The sequence below is a fragment of the Fistularia commersonii genome, chromosome 11, assembly GCF_037954325.1.
Source record: "Fistularia commersonii isolate RoL2024-O1a breed Wild chromosome 11, RoL_Fcom_v1.0, whole genome shotgun sequence".
Classification (NCBI taxonomy): domain Eukaryota; kingdom Metazoa; phylum Chordata; class Actinopteri; order Syngnathiformes; family Fistulariidae; genus Fistularia; species Fistularia commersonii.
Genome location: NC_141294.1, coordinates 9328728 through 9352459, shown reverse-complemented (window position 1 = coordinate 9352459; position 23732 = coordinate 9328728). Strand labels below are relative to the sequence as shown.

Genomic DNA, 23732 nt, shown 5'->3' with positions numbered 1-23732 from the left:
ACTCACATGTATGGAAAGAACAGAAGTATAAGGTTAAATCAATGCCCCAGAATCTTCCAGCCATTTAGGAGTGAACTCTTGTCTCAGAAGCACAGTGAAGCAGATGGTGGACACTGTGTTTTAGGCCAATATTGATATCAGTAAACCTATGAAATCACTGACTTTACCTTTTACATCACTCCAGCTTGGTTGTGTAATGGATATGATTTTTAGGATCCAGTTGCAATGTCTTACAATGTCTTTTATTGACTTACAGCACATGTGGATACAAATAAAAAATTCAGTCGTAGATTGATACCACCAAGGAGCTCCACTGAACGCCACAGGAGGTTTTTCCTACCTGAGGCTATCAGACTTTTTAATTCCTCTTCCCTCAGCCGCAGGGAATCTTCAAACCTTTGTACTTAAGACCTTAAAACACTGATAGCCTTAACCTTGACAATTTATACACTGCCCAAAAAAATAAAGGGAACACTTAAAAAACACATCCTAGATCTAAATGAATGAAATATTCTTATGAAATACTTTGCTCTTTACACAGTTGAATGTGCTGACAACAAAATCACACAAAAATGATCAATGGAAATCAATTGTATCAACCCATGGAAGTCTGGATTAGGAATCACACTCAAAATTAAAGTGTAAAAACAAACTCCAGGCTGATCCAACTTTGATGTAATGTCCTTAAAACATGTCAAAATGAATCTGTGTTGCTTCCTGAGTGGACACTATGATTTCACAGAAGTGTGATTGACTTGGAGTTACATTGTGTTGTTCAAGTGTTCCCTTTATTTTTTTGAGCAGTATATTTTATTTATATTTTATTGTATTTCTTATTCTCCCTCCTTCCTACTATTATCTATCATTGCAATGTTTTTGCTTGAAACTCTGGCACAACGATTTCCTTCGGGATAAATAAAGTTGTTCTTATCTCATCTCTCATAAGCAAGAGGCAAAGTCGGATAAGGCAACAAGCTTGTTGCCAAGCGATCAAAGTGACGAGGGGGGCAGATGAAGCGCTGGAGCAGGGGACGGGCAAGATCAGAGATAGGAGATCGGGCAGAAGAAACACTGGAAGTCTTGCATGCCAGAGCTGGCAGTGATGAAAACGTGGTAACTGGTGAGTGTAAGGCTGCTGCCTTAATACCGGCTTCTATTGCTGATGATTAGATTCAGGTGAGTGACATCAAGTGAATGAGAGCTGTTGAAATAGAGCGAATCTGCAGACTGGGAAAGGTTGACACTCAGAGGTGGAGAAACAGACCCCTTCTCTTACTCCAACACCTGGGAAGTGTGGTCTGAACAAAAAGCGTAAACATCCTTGTTTTCCATGCAAAATGATTGAAGTCTAGCTGGGGTTACCTCTACAATAACTTACCAAAGCTGACAGATGGGAGTGGCTTTGTCCGTGGGTTTTGTCAGGATACTACAAACGGCCGTATCCAACAGAACCTCAACTACTTTTGGACCCGTCTCACTCGGAATAACTTATTTTACCAGGTAAGAACCAACAAACCAAAGCACTTTCTCGCCCTGAAAAACTTGGTAGCATAATGGGTTTCATCAAGTAGACTTTGCTTGATTAAGAAATGAATCAGAATCTCAAGGGAGATTTGAGACTACCCTCTTTTTTTCTAGAGATCTGTCATTCTAGTATGCCCAGTTCTCTCTCTTTTGTTTAATTGAATATTGGTTTTGAAATGACTATTGGTTTTATTGATACCTTCATGGTTCACAATAGGCTGGTTTCACATTCAGGGATAAAGCCCTGGTTCTAGATCAAATCACATTTTAAACCAGGACTTACTGAACTAACTTCCGATGACAATCATTAGAATTGTGAGACTTTTCCTAGTCTTGAGTTGAATTATGTCAGTTTAAGAGAAAACTGATGAAAGACAGAAGTACCCAGCTAGAGTAATTTGATGGTATAGATTTTTTTTTTTTTACCTTTTCTGTGTTTATAAAGGTAATGCAAATAATATGTCTTGTTGCTAGAGACAAAGCTGTCATGTGACTCAGTGAGGGATCCCCAATCGCCCCCCCTTTCAAGTACTTCTCATCACCTTGAGGTTTTTGACCTGTGGAACCTTCCATTATCAAATGGTAGATCTGTGGTGTATCAAGTGAACAACTATGTGCTAAATTGTGCACAAAGTCTGCAGAGCAATACAGTTACAGTTCTTTGGATATGGGAACTTCCCTGGAGTAATTGGCTGTATTGATGGATGTCACATTTCCATTAAATATCCTGCAAGAGAGGATACTGAGCTGCACAGGAGTTGCAAAAAATGTTTTCAACAAATGTACAAGATTTATGTACTTCTGCATTATAATTGGATTGTGGACACTGCTGTGGTTTATTTATGATGATGATAATTATAATATTCCAATGGAGGCACCCAACCATCTACATCATGTGAACATTGTTGATTTTATTTGATTTCCTTACCATAGTCTGAAACTAGTTTATTGGATTAGCGTGGGTTAACATACCAGATTAGCCCAGTAGTGGTTTTGCTTACGCGAAACTGGACGTATAGGTGGTTCTGGTTGAGGAATTGGTGTCCGTTGTGGAGGCTGATCCATTGGTGGATACCAGAGTTCAGAGATACCTTCAAGCTGATGGCGTCCTGTCAGGCTTTTTTTCTCATGTTGGGTTCTGGATGCCTCTGACAGGTCACCAAAGTGAAAACTTGAGTACAGGAGGAGTTCATGGTCCTAAGCTGTTTAAAAAGGTGGGGAGCCCCATGTAGAGGTGTTAAAAGTATCTCTGGGTCTTGCTCACAAGTGAAGGGAAAAATGGAGCATGAGACTGCAGTAATGCAGAGTCCGCATTGGTCTGTTGTAGTAAATGAGCAGAGGTGTCGATCTACGGATCTACCCCCAACTATGGTCACGAGTGGGTAGAGAATGAGATCATAGATAGGAGCAGTCAAAATAACTTTCCTCTGGAGGGTGTCTGGGGTCTACTTTTTATATACAGCGAGGAGCTCGGCCCTTAAGGAAGGGCTCAGATTGGAGTTCTTCGCCATCAAGAGGCACCAGATGGAGTGGTGTGGGTACTTGGCCAGGATACCTCCTTGAAACTGCCTGGGTGAGGTATTTTAGACACATACCACTGGGTGGAAGCCTTAGGGAGGACCAGGAGACGCTGGAGGGATGATGTTGCTTTCCCGGCCTGGGAGAGGAGCGTCTGGGTCTTTCATTTGAGATTCTGCTCCCTGCACCGAAACCTGCCGAGCGTTAGAAAATGGATGGATGGATGTCGTTCTAGTCACAAGCATATGCTCAGAGTACCACCATTTGTCCCCTATGAGGCACTTTTTTAACACACACACTATATGGTGATTCTGCATTGATTTAATAATCAATGATCAAAATGAGAACAAACTATCACAACAGGATTCGCCAATTTCGGATATTTTATCTTTCTGAAAGACTATCACAACCTGTCTGTGGAGGTTTTCAGTCATTCAGTTAAGGGTAATTCTTGTCAAAATCTTCTTGTCGTGGCAACAGGACTTGAATTTCTTCATTTGAAGATGTGAAACCCCTCATCCGAGAGGCTTTTTTCAGTTCCAATGACCTCTGGCTAGTTTCCGAATATAAGTGCCAGGGTTTTGGGAGGGTCTAGGTTATGATGGTTTGTGTAAATGGTAGTTGATAGGCAGAAACCAGGTCTGAGGGGGTTGTGGGGAGTTCTATTCGTCACTGAGGTGACAGCGGTTGCATTATGGATGCGAATACGTTCAGCTTAAAGCTTTGTCTGGTCAACTGACTGAATTTTTTGAGGCATTATCATGAGCATGACACTACCACTTACACTAAGAGCTATTTGAGGTCACACAATGGTTCCATGGGCTGATTCTTGTTGTTGCCTATTCTTAAAAAGGCATCTGTCAAGTGCATAACTTTGAACCTTGTTCCTCTGAGTCTGTGTAAAATTAGCTTATTGTTTACGTACAGAAAGCTGAACACTTGAAAATACACCAACTTCTTTTTAAATCCATGTAAACACACAAAGTAGGCGGAGTCAAATTTTCATTCAGCTGTATGATGAATAAATATTTTAATCGAGTTTAGACAAGACAGTTCCTTGAAAAGAGACCTTTCTGGAAATCTGGAAACATAATTCCTCCTAAATTACTTCATTCCAGGAAGCTTATTTGGAAACTGACTCATAAAATGAATTTTTTGAATAATTTGTCTCCCCTGAGAGTTTTCAGCCAGACCACACTTGCGGAGCGGCTATGATAGGACACCTTCTGTCTGTCACTGCTGCTGTAGATCACATCTTTCTTGGAGGTGATGTTGAGTATGCTTGCACAAGCAGGAATTATCTGCGGTCATTTTGATTTCCCTCTGAACCAAATGGCTGCTATTATAGAAGTTTTTTTGTTTTTTTTAATAATAAATGTACATTTCTCTAGTTGTTTAGTTTGCTTGGGAACTATTTCTGCGTTTTTGTTTGAAAAGTCAATTCTGAACCTTAAACACTGGAGTTCACTACTGACAGGAGGACTGGCTTTTTAAAAACATTTGTGTACTTTAAGGGCCCTTAAGTCCCAAGTGCGTTCCGGGATGTGTGAATAGTGATTCGAAGATGAAAAGGTGCAATGGTTTATTTTGGATTTCATAAGACACTGGACGATTGGACTGTGCTGTTTTTAGCTTGCGGACGTGTACCGCTGAGTAAATCCTGGAAAACTGAAGAGCCAAAATGTTTTTTCCAGAGGATTTGGATCTCTGTACTGAGAGAGAAAGGAAGAATGGAGTATTTGAAGGATCCCAGACCTGATCAGTATATGAATGCAGAAAAATCTACTGCTCATCTCAAACAGTTATGGCTGGTTTCATCATCAGGTCTTTGGTGTATGATGACTTTTTTTCTACTTGCTTCCACAACTGGATATTTGAACTTTTTTTTTTTTTTTTTCCCAGCGATTTTTCTAACCATTCAACATTGGATGTCTCCTACTGAATATTTATCTCTTGCTTATACTGTGCTCATAAAATACACAATCACAATGATAGTAGAGGAATGAGTCAGGGGATGGGTGGAAGCTTGCTGAGGATCCACCCTCTAAGATGCTCCATCTCTGGCTGGGATAGTTGATGATAGAGTCCTGGGAATGAGTGAAAAGTAGCAGTCATCCCTGCCGTCCTCAGAAGCGTGGACGTATCCTCTCCCCAACGATGAAGCACCAGGTCATCACTTGTCCCGTGGCATTGGAGCAAATCAGGGAGGTGATATCCAAGTTTGGTGTGTTCCTCTACAGCCTTTGGTATGAACAGAAACAAAATGATTATACGCGACAAAGCTGCAACCATGACAACCATACTTTCTTATAATCCAAACAACATGGGAAATGCTCTGCTTGGGTTTATTTATGTGCTTTTTCCAGGTAGCTTTTATTAAAAGTGTGTCAAATGGATGACAAGTGAGTAAAATGTCCATCACAAGCCCGGAGAGCTTCAGAAAACCTCTTTCAAGCGATTCATCCTTGAAAGAATTGCGGACAAAGAGGCAGGCAATCCTTACTTGGAAAGCTGAGGCTGGAAAATGTTTGGCATTTTAGGTTTATGTTCAGTGACTGGGAACACATTGTCTATTGATTGACAAATGAATTCACCCACTTAGTGAAACTGAGCCCAATGTCAGCGAAACTTGATTTGCAGAGAGTTTTGAAAGTAAACCAATAGTTCAGTTGATGTTTGGAATAACCAGTTCCAAAAAATTTGGTATGGTAGCATTCTTTTAAAAGTAGTCGGCAAGAATGCTAAATATGGGTTAAATTTCCCTACAACATGCAAAAAATACCCATCAGAACTTTCCCAAGTAATCATAAATATCAATGTGGGCTAGATTACCTGAAAGGCCACAGAGCCTTTATTGAGGAAACTGGACAGTGCAAATACGCCGGCTATGTCAGGGTGGTACCGACATGCCAGGTGAAGAGCCATGGCACCGCCCATTGAAAATCCCCCTTTTGATTTGAGAGGAGAAAAAAGGAAAAAATTTACTGCACCATCATCTACAAACATTCAATGATATCCTGGGGGTTTCGTTTGTGGGTTGTTTTCTTTTTTTCTTCATCTCCATGTATCTGTAGTGAGAGTGCAAAAGTCACCTTAGAAAACATTAGTTTCACAGAAGCTTAGTCAGATGCTGAAAATACTTTCTTAAAAAAACACAAAGATGAATAGGATTTCTCAGTTCCACATCATTTTTTTTTTGCCTCGGAAAAAGCTGCTGCTCACGAGTCTCTCCTTAATCTCACACATCTGGGTACATCTGGGCACACTGTGAACATCTGGGAATGTGTTTAAGTACCCATCATCCCATCAGAGCACTGAGTGAAATGAGAAAAAGAGGAGAGGGAAAAAAAAAGAGGTGGGAGAGTAGGAAGAAAGGTCAGGGCAGACATTTGAATTTCACCTATCGCTGACGTACACGAGTCAGAGTGAATGAGAACATTTCAAGAGTTAAATAATGTATGCAGTATGTATGGAGTGTTTGTGTCCAGAGTTTATGAATCCACAATCTAACCACATTTTATTTATTAAAAAAAAAAAGTTTTCAGCAATGACTGCAACAGAATATCATAATTTGATAGTCTGTAAGATTGAAATGTTGAATTTGGTTTGACATTAGGCCAATGGACCAGACTGGTTTAACAAATTTGGAGTCACACGTCTCCGTTTCCTCTCCTACGTCCAACGTATTCGAACACTCGCTGCCGTGACAAATCTGTCAGCCACATTGGCCACGTCTCTTTTCATCACCTGCATTTCAGTGTTGATGAACACAACTTTCACATACATTTAAAAAAAAAAAAAAAGGGGGTGGGGGGGTTATTTGCCCCTTTTATCTTGACTGAAATCATAGCATCATGTTGAAAATTTCAAGTAGCTCCATTTGACTGTATATACTAAGAGAAGATAACATTGCCGTTGTTTCTAACTAGGGCAATATGAGTTGGATTTCACCATGCCTCCATGTCAGAGCTGGTTGATCCGGCAAGCATGTTTTACTGGAACTGAACTTGTTTGAAGTGGTTCCTCCCGTAGCAAGTGGACTGAAGGGAAAATAATAGTATTTCTGTGAGGGAGCTCACATTGCAAGTTTAAAGCAGTGAAAAAGGGAAAATGACCATGATTTTACGGTAGCACACCACACAATGCATGATGCATTCATACTGTTACTTGGCACTTTGTGTTTTTCACTAAAAACTGACTCAACTTTTTTATTTATTTATTAATCAAATCTCTAAATCAGAGACAGTAGTCTGGAAGAAATCTAAAATGATCAATTTCTTACCCTTTTTCACAATGCCCCCCCCCCCTTTAAATCCCTGCCAAAACACATCATGGCATGATGTTGCAGTAAAGAATGTCCATTCACGGATGTGTGTATGTGAATAGCCACAAAAGTAACGGTTGGAATCAACTGAAAATTTAAATACTACTCAAGATGCATGTGTTTTGCTGGTGTCAGTTTCTACGCAGTTTAACTAATAGCACGTGTTTGCTCCTAACCAATAGTAATCAAAGACCAGCCTGTTGATAGGAAACTTAGGGTGCCAAATGTAAGTTAAACTCACAGGGTCACCAACAGCAGCCAGCTTGGCCTTTGGGCTGTAACAGGGTACTGCATGTTATTTGAGCATACCATAATTTCCTTTCAGTATAACCTCTATGAAACTAATGATAAATTATTATTTAATAACATTCAAAAATTGAAATAGATCCATGTTTAAAACACCACAAATAGGAGGGGTGCATACAGTCAAGGGGGTCCCCCCAGCTTGCCTGAAGGAAAACACATCCTGCATTTAGCTGTGACACATGTCATAATGGCAGGCTAGTTTATGGCAGTAGCACAGATTCTTTGTGCTGTTACTAAAATTTCATGTCATCATCAAATGGAACGTGTGTCATGATGACCTGAGCCGTGTATATATCTTTTCTGAAAACCCAAAGACAGCAGCCAGCAGCTCCAAAAACCTTTTTCCGTGGAAAGTTCTGGTGCTTGTCAGTCCATCGGCCAGGGAAGTGGACTTTGGGTGCACAACATTGCATTTCTGCAGTGCTGTGGAGTGACTCCACTGAGTATTTATAGTCAATGACAAAATGTTATGATTTAGAAAGATAATATTTCAGCAGTTTCCCAGGAGCATGTGTTTTTTCACTTACTTTCTCCGGAGTCGAGTTTAGGGGCTTTTCTGGCCCTTAGCGCTGCGTCTTTCACACAGTTGTCTCAGATCCCCCTACCCCCCACCCAAACTGCGCCTACATAGTTATACATTTTTGGGCTAGGGAGTTAACCCTTTTCCCACTGTTCTCAGCAGTTTCTCCTTTCATGTGCAGCCATCATTCGCTGACATTAAAACACTTCATGACCTCCCATATGTTTCCTGTGGGAACTTTTACCTTGATTCAGCCATAATGTTTATAGTACTTGATCTGAACGGTTTTATTTCATTGTTATTTATATGAGCAATTGATAAAAGTATTTGAAGGCAAAAAGCCTTTCAGGACCCAAGAATCCCTCCTGAAACCTTTTTTTTTTTTTTTTTAATTCTCTTGGCAGCATATGAAAGGACACGTAACCTGATGAGTTGCATTCTTCATTTTATATCATGACAGTGGGAGTTAGCAAGAGACAGGCTGAGGTGTGTTTAGGGTTGGACACACACACAAGACAGTATAATAAAGGGGGGGAATCCAGTTAGAGAGAAAGCCGAGACAGAGGCGCAGTGGAGTCCTGACAGATGGCATCCTCACCACTCACCATCCTGCAGGAGAAGTCAGAGGTACTGACATACCTGTTTTTTTTTTTTTGTCCCCCCAATGACTGGCTCTCACATCCATTGGGATATCATAATTTGTAAACTCTGTGCACACTTGATTTACAACAATGGTGGCTGTATATTTAGCACTATAGATGTGAGAGAACATTGTTCAGACAACATAAGGAACACAAGCTAAAACCTGCATTTATTTATTTTTAGATTTCAAAAGACTTAACAGAGGGTTGGGGGAGTTTAACAGTGACTGTAAGCACAATATTGATAAATAGCTTAATCATAACATTGACACATTGTGTTTTTTAAATATTTGTAGGCAATCCAAGGAAAGCTGTAGTTTATTAAACTTGCTAAAATGACTGCCATTTCTCATTAAAAGCTTAATCATTGAAATATAAAAAATTGTGATACAGATCCATTTTAGTGTTTCATTGAATACTGCTTTTCAAAGACCAACATTCATGCAGACACAATATTGCATCTTTTGAAACCAGCTGATTAATACTGTTTTGGTTTCAAATACAACAATGCAACAATATGACAGTGACATCACTGCAAGTAGCACCGCCTGTGTTTTACTGTCAGTGCTTCAAATATTAATGTACCATGCCCCACATCTTAGTCAGGATACCATGAGAGCCTAATTTTGAGTTCATGGAGCTGTGACATTCTCTAGCTCGACAAGGGGTATGTAAATTGTACAAATATCTTGCAATAAGGAGCTACCTTGTGCAGCAATTGAACAATAGGTTGAAAACCCAGGAGAAGCAGTTGTGAAAATGGTAGTGAATTTTGAAGAACAAATAAGAATGGACATACCAATGACAATCCTGTGCTTGGGAATCCCAGCGCTGATCTCATCCTGAATGATTGTACCCAAGGTGGCACACATGGTGTCTATGGAGTCGAGGTGTTCTGGACAGTCCCGTGAGATTTTGTAGCGGTCAAACCAGACAGTAGACAAAGCCCCATGCATGGGAGTGTATGGCCTAAGGGAAGGGGAGTGTAAACTGAGTGATTGACCTTTGAGTAATTTGCAGAAAGCTTAACAAGCCAAAGTTGATGCAAATTAATTTATCATATTTTGGATGTAAATATACTGTGAAGCTTTTAAAAGATTTATAATGATGTCAATTTACCCCCCCCAAAAAAATCACCTTTTGTTCGCTGGATTTGTCAGCTACAAATAAAATGAAGATTCAGATTATGAACAGTCTGACAATTTATTGGTCAACAAAATAAGTTTTACTCAGCTGACAGTAACACTAACCAATTAGCACATATAATAAATATTTGCTCATAACTTTTTGGGGGGGAATGAAAATGGTACCAGCAGCCTTGTGTTTGGATGGTGAATTGTGGATGCTAGAGACTCACTGGGGAAAATACCAGCCTACACTTACATTCAATTTAGTCTACAACTCATCTAGTAAAAGTTTTTGGACTGCAGGTGGAAGTCAGAGAACCCTGGGGAACCTGCATAGGCACAGACTAAATGCAAAGTTTAACACAGAAAGGACCCACTTAGCCACTAGATTTTCCATCTGGATTACTGAAATAATTCCATCGGGATTAGTGCTGGGTTTTTGGAAGCAATCGAGCAATATCAAGCAGTCAACTAGAACAATAAGACGGGAGGACTGAGTTTCTCTTCTATTTATGTGTATGTGTGTGTAATTATAAAGTGTTTATCAGATATTGTCAGGATTTGGACTTACCGGACTGGAGCTGTAGGGTAAAGAACTCTGATGTGGGGGAAAGTGAGGCCTTGAGGAATTAAATCTTGAACCCAAGCTCTCAATCCTTGGCCAGTGTCACCTACACAGAAATTAAGCATTTCAAATCCTGTGTGCATGCATGATGTGTCTGAAGGAAAGAACGACACATCACTCTTCATTTGGGTAAGTGCCCATACTTTGTGTCCAAGAATACAAGGTAGTTTTGAGGCTGCAGCAACCACAATTTCATTACACGGTTTTTGGCGGATGTTATGCACAGCATCTCCTCCTTTAATTCCAGCCCATCAAATTTAAACTACCTTTTGCGTTTACATATTGATAATTAAATCTTAAAAGTATGTTTCCAATTGACTATATAGTATAAGAAATTATTTGTGGGGCACATGGTGCTTAGATAATAATTAGCTTTTACCGAAAATCTTCTTTTGTGTTCCTCCCACCCCCCTTTTGACTTCAATCTTATGCGGTTTCACCTGTGAGCTGAATGATTCAGAGAACGGGTGGGAGGAAAAATCCACAGGACTGTTACGATCCACATAAACGATAGCTTTGAAGAAGGTTTAAATTTCACGAGTGACGTGTGCACACGCTAAACATTTCACCAACACCGGACATCAGCTTCAACTTTTAATTTGTTGCTGAGGAACAGAGGTTCGGTGTTCGATACAACCCCTGAACCAAACTCCACGCGAGGAAAACACCGAACTGCGGGGTTGCAGTTAGTACAAATAGAAAATCCATAAAAATACACCCCCCGACAGCCCGCTTTGAGTGAGGCACCTGAGCCATGAAGAAATATAACCGAAGCCGTATGTTTCCCCGTTTGAGAGACTACACACTTGTGAAGTTTCGGGATGGCAGCCATGACAGTCATTTTGAATGTAATCTCGCGAGAATGCCCGCAAGACCGGGATTGACTTTTTCTTTCTCAAAACTTTATTTAAAACAAATCATAACAAGAATTAACTAATAGTTGAACACAACAGAACGGGACAGACTATCCATTAGAAGAAAAATAGTGATTTTTTTTTCCAAAGAAACCATCGAATGGTTTTACAGTAGAATGTCGGAAATGGGGTTTAAAGTTACCGCTTAAAATAAATCATTGAGAAATCTTCTCAACATTTGATATAAAATTCCAAAATAAATGAACAAATGCCCCATGTAATTCCAACGATGTATCAATAATGGTAGGAAAAATAACTTTTTGAATTGTTTAATCTTGTTACAGAATAGAAAACGGTTCAGAAACCTTATTTCAGCCAGTGTGACCACAGCAGCTGTTCCAGAAAACATAGACAAAATTAGAATGGGAGAAAAAAAAACAAAAACTTGCCATTTTCAGGATAATGAGAATTTTAGAGGGGATGGGTGAATCAGCCATATATAATGATCATTTAGTGGGCATTGCAGAAGGTTGTTTTGTAAACGACACAAAAAACTTTTTGAGAAAAGACTAATAGTCAAGTGCCACACTTGATGTTTGTTTATTCTGATTCAGTCATTAACTTAATCGCAATCCACATAGTTATATTTCAAGATGATTCATGGTAGACAGGCCACATTCTGATCTGATATTTGTTTGTGCATGATTAACCAACCAAATTCTCTGCTATCTCTCTCTTTTTTTTTTTTCCACATGCCTTTGTCATTTGCATGACATGCATACGAAATATTTTACTTTGGACACAATATAACTGTCTGCATGGGTTTCCACAGGGTTTTCCACTTTCCTCCAACAGTCCAAAAACATGAAGCAGGTTAATTGGAAAAAATGTGAAAATTGTCCAGATGTGCAGATGAGAGAGTGAATAGTTTTCTACCTGTGCACGAGTTCTGGCTCCGGTGTCCCCGTCACCCTGATTAAGATGAGCGGTAGACAGTAGATTGATGGATAACAGCCATATTTTTCATATAACATAATTAACTCAAGACATAAAACACATGTAAGGTATTTTTGTTCACTCTGCTTTGGAAAATTCAGATTGACATCGTAGATTGAGTATTGAAATGTAAACTATTTTTGTTTGTTTTTTTCAAACTTGTTTTAATCGTCTTTTTCTTGGTTTAAGAACCATAATGACCAGAAGCAGCAATGGCTACTTTAGAAATAACTCTAGACATGGTGGGGTGGCCGTATGATAATATGAGTGATGCATTAACACAGCACATCATAACACGTAAACAAAACATTATTTTATGCAGAGTGCTTCAGTGCGGCTGTTATCTTGATAAGTAAAGTCTGTTTACAGCAGTATGTGATGCAGTATGTGGTGATCTAATGGAATGTCTGGATCTGCCTATCAGTTGAAGCACATTGGAGTGCCTTATCTTGTATAAACCTTGGCCTCTTTAACTTGGATTCTGGTCATTTTCTTCAGCCTTGCATTCAAAGGACCACACAAACACTGTCCTTGTCCTGACCTCCCTCTAATGATATTGAACGCAGAGCGAATGTGCTGCTTTATAAGGCCTGAAACAAATCAAGTTGCTGTTTGCATACACATAACCATGTCTAAAACTGCAAAGAAGTTATATTATAAGAATCCAATTAAGTAGAAGTGGTGTGTGTGTGTGTGTGTGTGTATGCGTGTCTGTATATGTATATATGGATATGAATATATATTTTTATATATATGTATATACACACACATATATGGATGGACCCCATAAGGAGAAGGCAGCCACTGAACATCACCAGATGAACAGTTAGTGGTTTAGTGTCTTGCTTAACAACACTTTGATAGGCTAAGAGGAACCGGGAAACAATCCAGGAATGTTTGATTCCAAGGACAACTACTCTAACCCTCTGTGCCATGCTGACCCCCCCCCCCCCCCACACACACACACACACGCCAAAAAAATCCCCCTTTATCACCCATGTTTAAAATTTTAAACAAATTTAAGTTTTTAGTGGAAAATCTTAAAAGTTTTTCCAATGTTTGTGTCACATTTGGGTCTGGTTGTCCCGCAAAGGAACCTTTGGAAAGTACTGCAGTTTTTCGGTAGCTCACAATTTGAATGTGTGGTTTTTAAGTGGTAAACAAGTGAGACCAGAGACAGTAGCCTCAGAAAACATAAATCAAGTATGATTATTTCAACAGTCTTGAGCCAACACTTTCATGGCCACAAACACATCTCGGCTGTGCATGACCACACACAGAGGGTGAGAAAATTCTCTTGAACTATTATCCAGACACTCTTCTGTCTCTGTGCATTCTTACAAAGCGAGGATAATTTTGTCTGCTCATCCCTCTCTTGTTATCATGGTGAAAGATGTGTCAGGGGAATTACACTGAGCATGAAAATCTATCATAGGACAGGAACAATTTTTTGGGAGGGGGGGACTCTACTAGCAGTGACGCATGTTCTTGTCAAAACCATTGGAAGATGAGAAAACACTGAATGTAAAAATGGAACTTAATTATCCCAAAGTTGTTCATAGCCACGCAGTGATTGAGGAACTTTAGAGAATGAACCAATGACAGGCTACCTCATTGTGATGGGGTTTGAAATAATGAACTAAAATCTACAACAAAACTGAAAGGATTAATTGAGAATAAACTCCAGTGACAATGCCACTTCAATCGATGTCACTTTTTTTCCCTCAGTTTCATGTGGGTAATTCATTGTGTTAGAAATTATCTCCGTTGTGTCTGTGTTGTGTTGAGCAGTTGAGGACTTGATATACAATTCGCCTTTGCATGCCAGCATACAAGAAACACCTGTAAATACACAGTAAGAGCATCCTATTCACAGCCTTTTCGGCATCTGTCATGACAGAGATAAGAATAACCTCCTTGGGATGTAAACATCATCCCATGTCATTGGGACACTGAGTGTGCTGGAATAAAGTTAAATGAATTTCAGTGATCTACAATATTTGGTCATCTCATGTAAAACCGGTGTGCTTGGCGGCATTATTTTAACCCAAACCTTTATATTTGTTGTGAGACTAGAATAAGAACTTATAAGTATTGTTGGTTTCATCATTACTTAATGGTTGCACCTCACCTGCATAGGAATTGAGCAATACTTCATGTGACACACAAGTCTTGTGCAAAATTTGTCCATTTTTATCAGACCTTGTCAAACTTAAACCTCCAGTTAATACAATTGCTTTTATCTTCCTGGAAACCTATACGGAAGAATTAGACTGCCACAATTTTTCATTCTCAGTGTTTTTCCTCCTCGTCCCTGCGGGATCAGCAGTACCTGTCTTCACCGCACTATACCGTGTATCACTGCTGACCTCAGTATCCTGCCTCAGCCTACACTGTAGTATGCAGCCTTGGCTGCTCCCTTCCAGCTTTTATGGCTTCACATCAAAGCCCCCCTCCTGCAGCCTTGCCAGAGAGCGCCACATAACTCAACCAACATGAAAGTGCAGCTGAGTGTAAATTTTTCATGGAGAGGAAAAAGTAAACACATTGAACCTTTAACACACTAGATAATGGAGGGACAATACCAGTGCCTTTAGCCCACTGTGATTCTGTCTACCAACAGCATAGGAGCAGAAGTTTTGGATTTACAGGAATGTTCACTGGACGCCAAGGAATTTTCTGGCAATGCCATTTTATTCCCAGGCTCCACTTTGATGTGGATGGATGTATTCTCCATTCTTTTTCTTACTGAGAAAATTAGAAGCATACACGTCAGCACAAAGGTCAACAGGGACAACATATGATATAGTGCAGTTTCACTTTACAAAATTGGCTCAATGAATCTACTAAATCTGTCCCAAAAGCCTGATTGAAAAATAAATGATCCTGTTTATTGCCTTGTTGTAGCCATGAGTAGTCCCTCGCGTGCTTTCAAAGCTTTTCATTTTGAGCAACCCCGTGCCCTTGATCCCTCCATATGCCTCACATTTAATGAACACTGGTTACTCTAAGGAAGTGGTCCTACTGCAGTTGCATGATCGAGGGAAAGGTTGACCCACAAGCTAATGGTGGTCGACGTTAGATGGGGGCCTGACTGAAGGTCAAGGCAGCATCCCCAGAGAACCAGTCTAGCACCTGCTCCTCCTGGCCTCCGATTTAACTTTAACACTGGTCCCCCAGCTGGGTCCAACTAAAAATCAATTTCCATAGTTTTACATTACACTGGGAAAAAGAAGTAGGCTGAGCTGAGGGGGGAAAAAAAGTTAAAAAAAAATCTGCCAACTTCTAAGGGGTATTTTGGGGGAAAGTGAAGGGTAAACTGAGCCAGTGCTCCTAGCTGCTTGCACAGTTAAGGTTGTTTTGGTTGATCCTGGCTTTTATGGGAATGGGTCCTTTTGTACAGATGGATCCTTCATGACAAGGCACCAGAGTAAAGAGCGCTTACATATATTTTTGAAGTTTTGGTCAATATGCTATCCTAGACTGACCAAACATTGCACAAAGTTATATTTTGAATAAAGTACCAGTCTCTCAACATCAGTGTGATAACGACACCAGGAATCTACTGTACAACAGTGAATGATGACTGGCTCACATCAGAAGTTAAAATCAGGATCCAGCATAAAAAATTCAGAACTAATACACCAAACAGAAATCATCATGGCCTTGTAATCACCATTGCCATGCCAATGCAGTTTGCTGATTAAAACCGTTTTCCCAGTGAAGAATAACAACAGTATTGAGGCTTTTGTGATCAAGATGAGCATAAATTTATACTGCTACACAACAATTTAAGTATATTGTGCTATTTGGCAGTAACATTTGCACAGAGGATGTCTGGGGTATTGGTTATGGAGCTGAGCTGAGTATCAAAGGGATAAATGTGCAGCTCCCTTTAAATAGATGTCCCTTTCTATCTATGCTCAATTTCGGGTGATAGAATTCTTAAATACTTTCTTATATATGCAGTACATAAACCACCACTGTGTGCATCAGGATCAAAAATTTCCCTCCTCAGTGGATGGAAAGAGTCACAGGTGAATGAGGGAATGACAATATGAAAATTAGTAATCAATTAATAACAATCATTTAATAATAATGGAATGAACAATTGACAGATTTTTCTCAGTTTTTAACTCTTCCCCTATCAATCAAAAGACTGCATTAAATTTCAGCCTACCAAACAATCCTAGAGCTTGGTGTAACTAGGTAAGTTCGTGGAAAGTTTGTTTCTCCAGCTGATCATCATGACTGGAGTTCCAGGAAAGAGTTCCAATAGAAACAAATTCCTGGAGAAAGTGTTTGTTTGTTGCAGTTGCAAAAGAGAGTTTGAGGTGAAATTCAAGTTTTATAGGTCTATTATACCATGAGTTCATTTTTATTATGAGCAATAGATACTTTATCCTGTATGAGTTAATTAACTTTGTAAGTGCCTTAAGTAAAAATCCGCCAGATGTTCCATCTAAAAGCAGAATGGTTCGTTGTATATTGCCTTTGTGTCTAGAATATGAAGTCCTGTATCGCTCCCCTTTGCTTTTAGGTTCTTACCTGAAGCAAGACTCTTGAACTACAAAGGAAAAAGTTATGCGAATAAACGTTTTCACTTTGTTCACATTATCAGCCACAGAGCAGTTTGCAAACCAAGTTGGTTTGTGTCAAACCTGTCTTTGGCATGGAACAATGATTTGATACAAAAACAAGGCCTACTCCAGAATACTTTAACATGTGGTTGTAAAACAAAACAAATGTCAATCATAATTTTTAATGAGGCATGTTGAGGGGTGCAACTTTTTTAGTTTCTCAGATTTCAACAAGCCCTTGTTCACTAAGTGGATTGGATTATGATGACAACTTAAGTTCTGTAGGTCTGGCAGATGATAAAAGGCGTTACTTCGGAGAATGGGATTTTCTTCTGTCTGCCTAATGACAAATACCATACTACTGCTTTACTTTGACATGTTATTTTCCCCATGGTAAAGTGTGTGATCATCTCACCCCAGCATAGTTGCAAGGACGAATGAGTCGAGTTTGTGACTGGAGAAGGCGTAGTAGAGCCATTGACAGCAACATCATTTTCACAGCAATGAGTGAATAATATAGTTAAGTTCATTTTTATGAACTTCCTCATTCCACCAAGTCTCCATATTGACTTTGCTTCCAGAAAACAAACCAACTACTCTCCAACCTGTGTCCCTGACAGCATCAACTTCAATTGTCAAGTGGGGTTTGTTTCTGAAAACCATCCAACACTCTTCTTTTTCAGGTTCCACATCTTCAACCTCTGCGCTGCCATTTTCTTCATCTTCCTTTTCACCCGATTCATCCTACAAACCACCATCCCGTGCTGTCAGGCTACACTCTCACCTACTGATACTCGAGTCACCGACCAAATTACACCATGTAAACAAGATGAAGTCTACCTGTGTGCTCCTACCCTGGCTCTGATAGCTTTCCCTGTTCCAGCCTCTTCTGGGAGATAGAATTCTCCACAGCCTTTTCTGCCAAGTCCTCCAACATCTGTTCCCGTGTGTTCCTATCCGGGATACAAAAATGGCCCATCACTTCTTCATCACCTCCGTTGCCTGCATCAGCTTACTACCTTGCTTGCTACCTTACCACCTGGTCTCCTGGACACAGAGTATATCCACCTTTCTCTACATCATCATGTCAACCAACTCTCCAACTTGGCCCAATTTCCAACAGTAGTTTATTTGCATCGATGGTGGTCGCTGTTAATTTGGGCTTTAAATGATTTAATGTTTCATATGGGTTCAATTGTGTACCTTGACAACCTTCCATACACTAAGTGCAGTAAACTAACCAAAACAAACAAATGTTGTAATAACAGGGAGAAAAACTGAAATTAAACCATTGCATTCAGTATGAGCTATTTGAATGCCGTAGGTCCACAGATGACTTAATGCATTTTTCAAATTCAATACTGACCATCTATTTTTTTTCCAGTATTAGTGGAAACTACTGAAATAAATATTGCAAATGCACTAAAAAATTGGACCACAAACAAAAAGTATCTTATATTTTTTAATTTTTTTTTAACTTTACGCAGTTCACCAGTGCTGACAGTATTTAATCTCAGAAATGCTCAACATAATGCAAACAACTTCAAAACTATAGACTCTCAGCACCATGCTCAATGATCATGCTGACCAGCTGGGCCACTGTATCTGTTACAGCTGGCTAGAACGCTTCATAATAATAGACACAAGAGGACTTAAGTTAAGCTTGGAGATGCCTTGAAACACCCTACTTCCCACCCAAAAGCTCATTCTGCAATAGAAAAGGTACAGAACAAGGACACCTGCATAGTCTCAACCTTCAACCCAACATGTGTAAGGTGATTAAACAAATGTGACAGGACCTCCTCCATCCTAACCTCTCAAGTTTAATTACACATTTTACACATACCAGAGACCGTGAAAGTGTTCTGAGGAAGGTTATCTGATGTAACTAAGGCAAATATGTCACAGGCCTATTGTCTCCCAGGTAGGCTCTGATGAAATCCAGTTTTCTCACACAGTGCACTTCCCTCAACACTCTTGGGCCTGGTGGCTCCTTGACTCATAATCTTCTTTTTTTCTGTTTGTTTGTTATCCTTTCTAGGGAGGTTTGGAGCAGGGCAACCGAAACTTCATCAAAAGGAAAATACAAATTTAACAGCAGACACTTCTCCAACTCACGATCAATTCAGTTATATAGTAGGAAAAAGATAATCACTTGAACTGTGAGCATATGGCTTCAGCATTTTAATGTGACAAACACATGTTTTACATTTCCTGTCTGGTGTGCAAATGACATAATTTGTGTCACCCAGATGCTTCTCAATCACATATGAGCAAGAACATTTTAGGTTGGAATAATGAACCAGGTATGGACTTCTTTCCCCAGATATCCACGTTGCACAGAATTTTTATCAAATTATCATGTCGAACTCGGGGACTACTATGGTCAGTTTGGTAAACACTTTTGTCGAGAAGAACACTCGTACTCAAGCACACTGAAATTAGGTGATGAATGAGACATCTGCTGTTCAATGTCATTTCATATTAACACACATAAATTAATTGGCATGTATGTGTGGCTGAACAGCAGCTCAGCAGGGCCAAGCCAGACTAACTCAGGTCTGAGTTCATGAATGCCACATAAGACAATCAGAATGCCTTAATCCCACTAATTGTCCCTCATGACAATTAGTCACATTGTTTAATTTGTTTAGAGTACCATGGCTCACAGAAGTCTAATATTATAACTTCATAACCTGAAGAAAAATTTCCCTTGATCATTATAACCTATCTGTCAAATCCAAATCAGCATGACTCTGACCAATTTTTGGACACTCTTTTTTTGAGAAAACAAGGGTAGTTTTTAATGACATGAGAAAATACCTGAATGGGTTTGACAAGTACATGACAAGTCTGAATAACAAGAACCATCTGATTTAATGCTGGGCCACTAGACTTGATTTAGTCTGTAAACTTTCGTGAGTTTAAATCATTCCTGAGAATGAAGAGATAACGATCCAATTTCATGTTCCTTGTAACTAAACCATGATTCTGGCGTAGCACATTGGTGGCCCAAAGGACATTTCACAATTCACTGGCCCATTCTAAGACATTACTTCAATGAAAAATTTTAACTGACAAATACAGTACATCAATGGAGATGCACCCGTGTCTTGTAAAATGTGGATATTTATGGCTGGATGAGATTCTCACATAACAACAAAACCATCAATAATGAATAGTTCAAAGTAGCTGGACTGAGTGTTTTCTGAGAAAATACGGCTCCAGCTCAGGGTTGCTGACAGGTAAGTGACATGGCATAGAAACAATGAGCACCATAATTTTAACTTTTTTGTCTTTTTACTTCAAGTGGGGCAGTTAGCAATAATATGATCAGATATATTACAGGAGATACAACTCACTTTAAAAATTCCACTGCTACAAGTGGGGGCTTCACTACTTAAAGCAGATGGGTTGGAACTGCCAATATATGTTCTTGCCACAAAAAATAATTTTGTGTGCCAGAAGATATTTGTCAGCAAGCACAGCAGCTTATTCAAAAATTATTTTTTACTTTGCTCACTTAAATAAGTGGGAATGGAACACAATTTGTCCGACCAGGAGCTGCTGAACCAGCTTTTTAGTTTCCATTTTCTGGGATTCACACCAACACTCAAACAACATCTCCTTCTCTTAAGCAAATTGTACAAAGAATTGCTTTACAGAGTTACAATGGGCTGAGATTCTGGCACCAAATCCTCAGCATGCAAATTGGTACATTTGAAAATATCTCAAGTACTTTTCCTCAAAGTATCCTCCTGAGCTTTATCTGTGAGAATGAACTGTAACACGATGACCCTGGTTTCATTTTGGGCATTCTTCTATGTTTGCCAAATATTCAGACTAAGAAATGCTTTCAACGTCTCTCTTATTAATAGGCCAGATTGAAATCATTACCTACGTGAAGCTTATAACAAAAGGCAGCTTCTTTAATATGGCTACTCTTAGTATTTTGGCTTTGTACTCTTAGACCATTTAGTTCTCTCCCCTGTGGAAAGCTTAGATTTTCACATTCAGTCAAACTCAACCTGCATTACCATTTTTTTTTCTCCCCTTTTTCTTAATCTCCTATTTACCTCAACTACTGTTGCTCTAAATTCAACAATTGACAGGCCTTACCCATTCACTCAAATCCCAAGAAGAAGGCTTGCTTACTCACTGGCCTTCTCAGGATACATTAATCTCCCTATCAATTTAGTATTAAATTTTGTTCAACAGTATCAGGCATTGATGATGTTTGAAACCATCAAGTGGAACTTAACATTTAAACAACAATTTCAACAAAACCAACACTAAACTGTTCTGCTGCAGCAATGGAGATTATTAAAACTAAGAGTTGCTACAAAGCAGTCTTCAACAAACCTGTACTCTTTGACTACTCCCTGGGATTAAAAACATCCATTATCTATCGACCAATCCATCTAACATGAGCAACGCTGAAACATAATTCTACCTAACACCACATCGGGTCAATTAGTATAACACGACACACAGCAAACACATAAAACCCAAATGTTTTTTCACTAAAGTAGACCAATAATCTTGTGTTCCCATACGCTACTGTTCATGACCTGGGGGTTGGGGATCTTTGCTACTTGACTCAGTTTTCCTTAGTGATGCACTCTTGCACGCCAGGGTCTTTATGGGGGTCCTGAAACAAATCCATATTGGAAATAAATCATATAAAAAAATTCACTGGCTGCAGCATAAGGACAATGGAGGAATTTTGCCATCCAATTCGGCAATGTCTTTAAATTATTTGACCAAGTGCAAACACTTAGTTGTCATTCCCCCCATTAGAAAATGTACGGGTGACATCAACAGGCACATTACAATATCTCAAGTATCACAAGAAGTGAAAAAAGTTTTTGACTTGGACATCAACTTGGAAGGGTCAACTTACATTTTATTCAGTCTCACTTACTAAAAGCCTGAACACTGGCAATTGATAAGTCAACTGTCAATATCTGTCAGTACGATGGCCAAGCCTCGCTCTTGTGCTCTCTCTCTCTCTCTATCTCTCTCTCCCACTCACACACACACACACACACACACACACACACACACACACACACACATTCAAACACACACACACACAGAGGTTAAACAGGGGACTATAATAGGTTTATCAACACATCTGCTGAAATCTTTTGGCCTTTTTTTCCTGATATGATTAACTAAGGAAAAGGATGAAGTCTACTTCTCCCCTTTTCCCACACTAAGTGGATGTTCCTATAATGAATCCTCCAGCAGTGTGCTCGATTCCACAGTCCAAGGCAGGGTGTTTGACAGAGGAGGGGAAAGTGTAACGCAGGGGTTACTTCCCAGCTTAGTTTCCTTCTGGCTGAAGCTAGAACTCAGTCTCAACTGCTCCCTCTACCACTCACGATAAAATTTGCTGTTCAGAATGAAGGGGCAAAAAGCAAGTTTGGAGAGCGGTGTGACGGTTACTGATTTGTGTTGAATTCAAATACATTTAATTTTTGTGTGGGGGCTGTGTGTAAAGTCCTGTTAAAGATATATCAGAATAAATTTTATATTTAGCATGGGTGTCCAGACTCACTGCATGCTAAGAGTTGGACGCCCCAACTCTGATTACAGGACAGTCACAATGATTGATGAGAAAATTAGAGAAGTCAGTCCAGGATTCTGCTGTAAATGTACACAGTAATGTCTCTTCATTAGAAGTGTTTGTTTATTCTTCAGACAAAGTTATGGAGAAAGAGGTTTGACTTTTATTCATTCATTATCAACAACTATTCTGAAAGTGTGAGGACTGATGACTCATTGAAGAGCAGAATGATTAATTGTTAATCCGCTCTGCCGGACCGTAGTAAAGAAAGATGAAAAAATGTATTGAGACTATATTGCCACATAAAATCTATTCTGTACAGCCATGTTTCCATATTGAAATCCTGTCTTTCCTCTTATGTTTGGGCCCAAAACTGGTCTGGTGTTGATGTACTGTATGAGGGCTGCAACAATTCACATCACTCCAACCCGTTTCAGGCTGTGGCAGAAAAATGGTTGCTGTCCCTTTTAGCTTGCAATAAAATTACAAACAGGTCTGGAAAATTTGAATACACGTTGCTAAATAAATTAAACCAGACCCATTTTAGCAAATGCAATTTTTGCTCCAATGTGCAATGACTATATTAATTTCTCATCCTTCAAAAAACATTCACTTTGTTGATGTGCAAAATAATGGTACTGCTGGCCAGCCTGACTTCTGCACCAACATCAGTCATTACACAGTGCTGTTATAATTTCATCACAAATTGTTATTCACGCTGTATTGGGTTCGAAGTAAGATTACTTGGAGCAGAAAAAAACCAAAAGAAAATATGTGTTTGTGTTTGTGTGTTTGTATACATATACTTATATATGTATGCATGTGTGTATATATGCGTGTGTGTGTATATATATGTATATATATATATATATATATATACATATATATATATATATAGAGAGAGAGAGAGAGAGAATGACAAATTTCTTACATGTCGCATCCTCTGCACTTGAGTTGATTTGGTTTTGTTTATCATTGCCCACCTGGATAAATGTACTTATCTTGAGCGAGCCCACAGCTCAATGATTGAACTGATAAAAAAAATCCCCCTCCCCCCCATAGTTTGCCTGGTTCCAAACAGTTAACATTTCAGAGTTGGTATGGTCCGAAGTGATTGCTCTAACTTACAACCCCTTATTGGACTG

The 23732-nt window shown here is 39.4% G+C and overlaps 1 protein-coding gene across 1 annotated transcript; it reads right to left on the bottom strand.

Annotated features, from left to right (window-relative positions):
- Positions 1-4050: 4050 nt before the first annotated feature.
- lyplal1 (lysophospholipase like 1) lies at positions 4051-11417 on the bottom strand. The gene is made up of 5 exons (XM_086155870.1): positions 11333-11417; positions 10532-10631; positions 9633-9802; positions 5875-5990; positions 4051-5283 (listed from the first exon to the last, which is right to left on the bottom strand). The coding sequence occupies exons 1-5, from the start codon at positions 11415-11417 to the stop codon at positions 5050-5052; spliced, it is 705 nt and encodes a 234-aa protein (XP_086011996.1). The 3' UTR covers positions 4051-5049.
- Between the last annotated feature and the right edge of the window lie 12315 nt (positions 11418-23732).

What these genes read in the sequence shown, in the direction of transcription:
- lyplal1 (XM_086155870.1), bottom strand. Translation starts at nt 11,417, where the DNA reads ATGGCTGCCATCCCGAAACTTCACAAGTGTGTAGTCTCTCAAACGGGG. An exon ending in TATATTTCTTCATGGCTCAG is followed by an intron (nt 10,632 to 11,332) that starts GTGCCTCACTCA and finishes ATTTCTGTGTAG; the next exon opens with GTGACACTGGCCAAGGATTG. An exon ending in AAGGCTCTGTGGCCTTTCAG is followed by an intron (nt 5,284 to 5,874) that starts GTAATCTAGCCC and finishes TTCATACCAAAG; the next exon opens with GCTGTAGAGGAACACACCAA.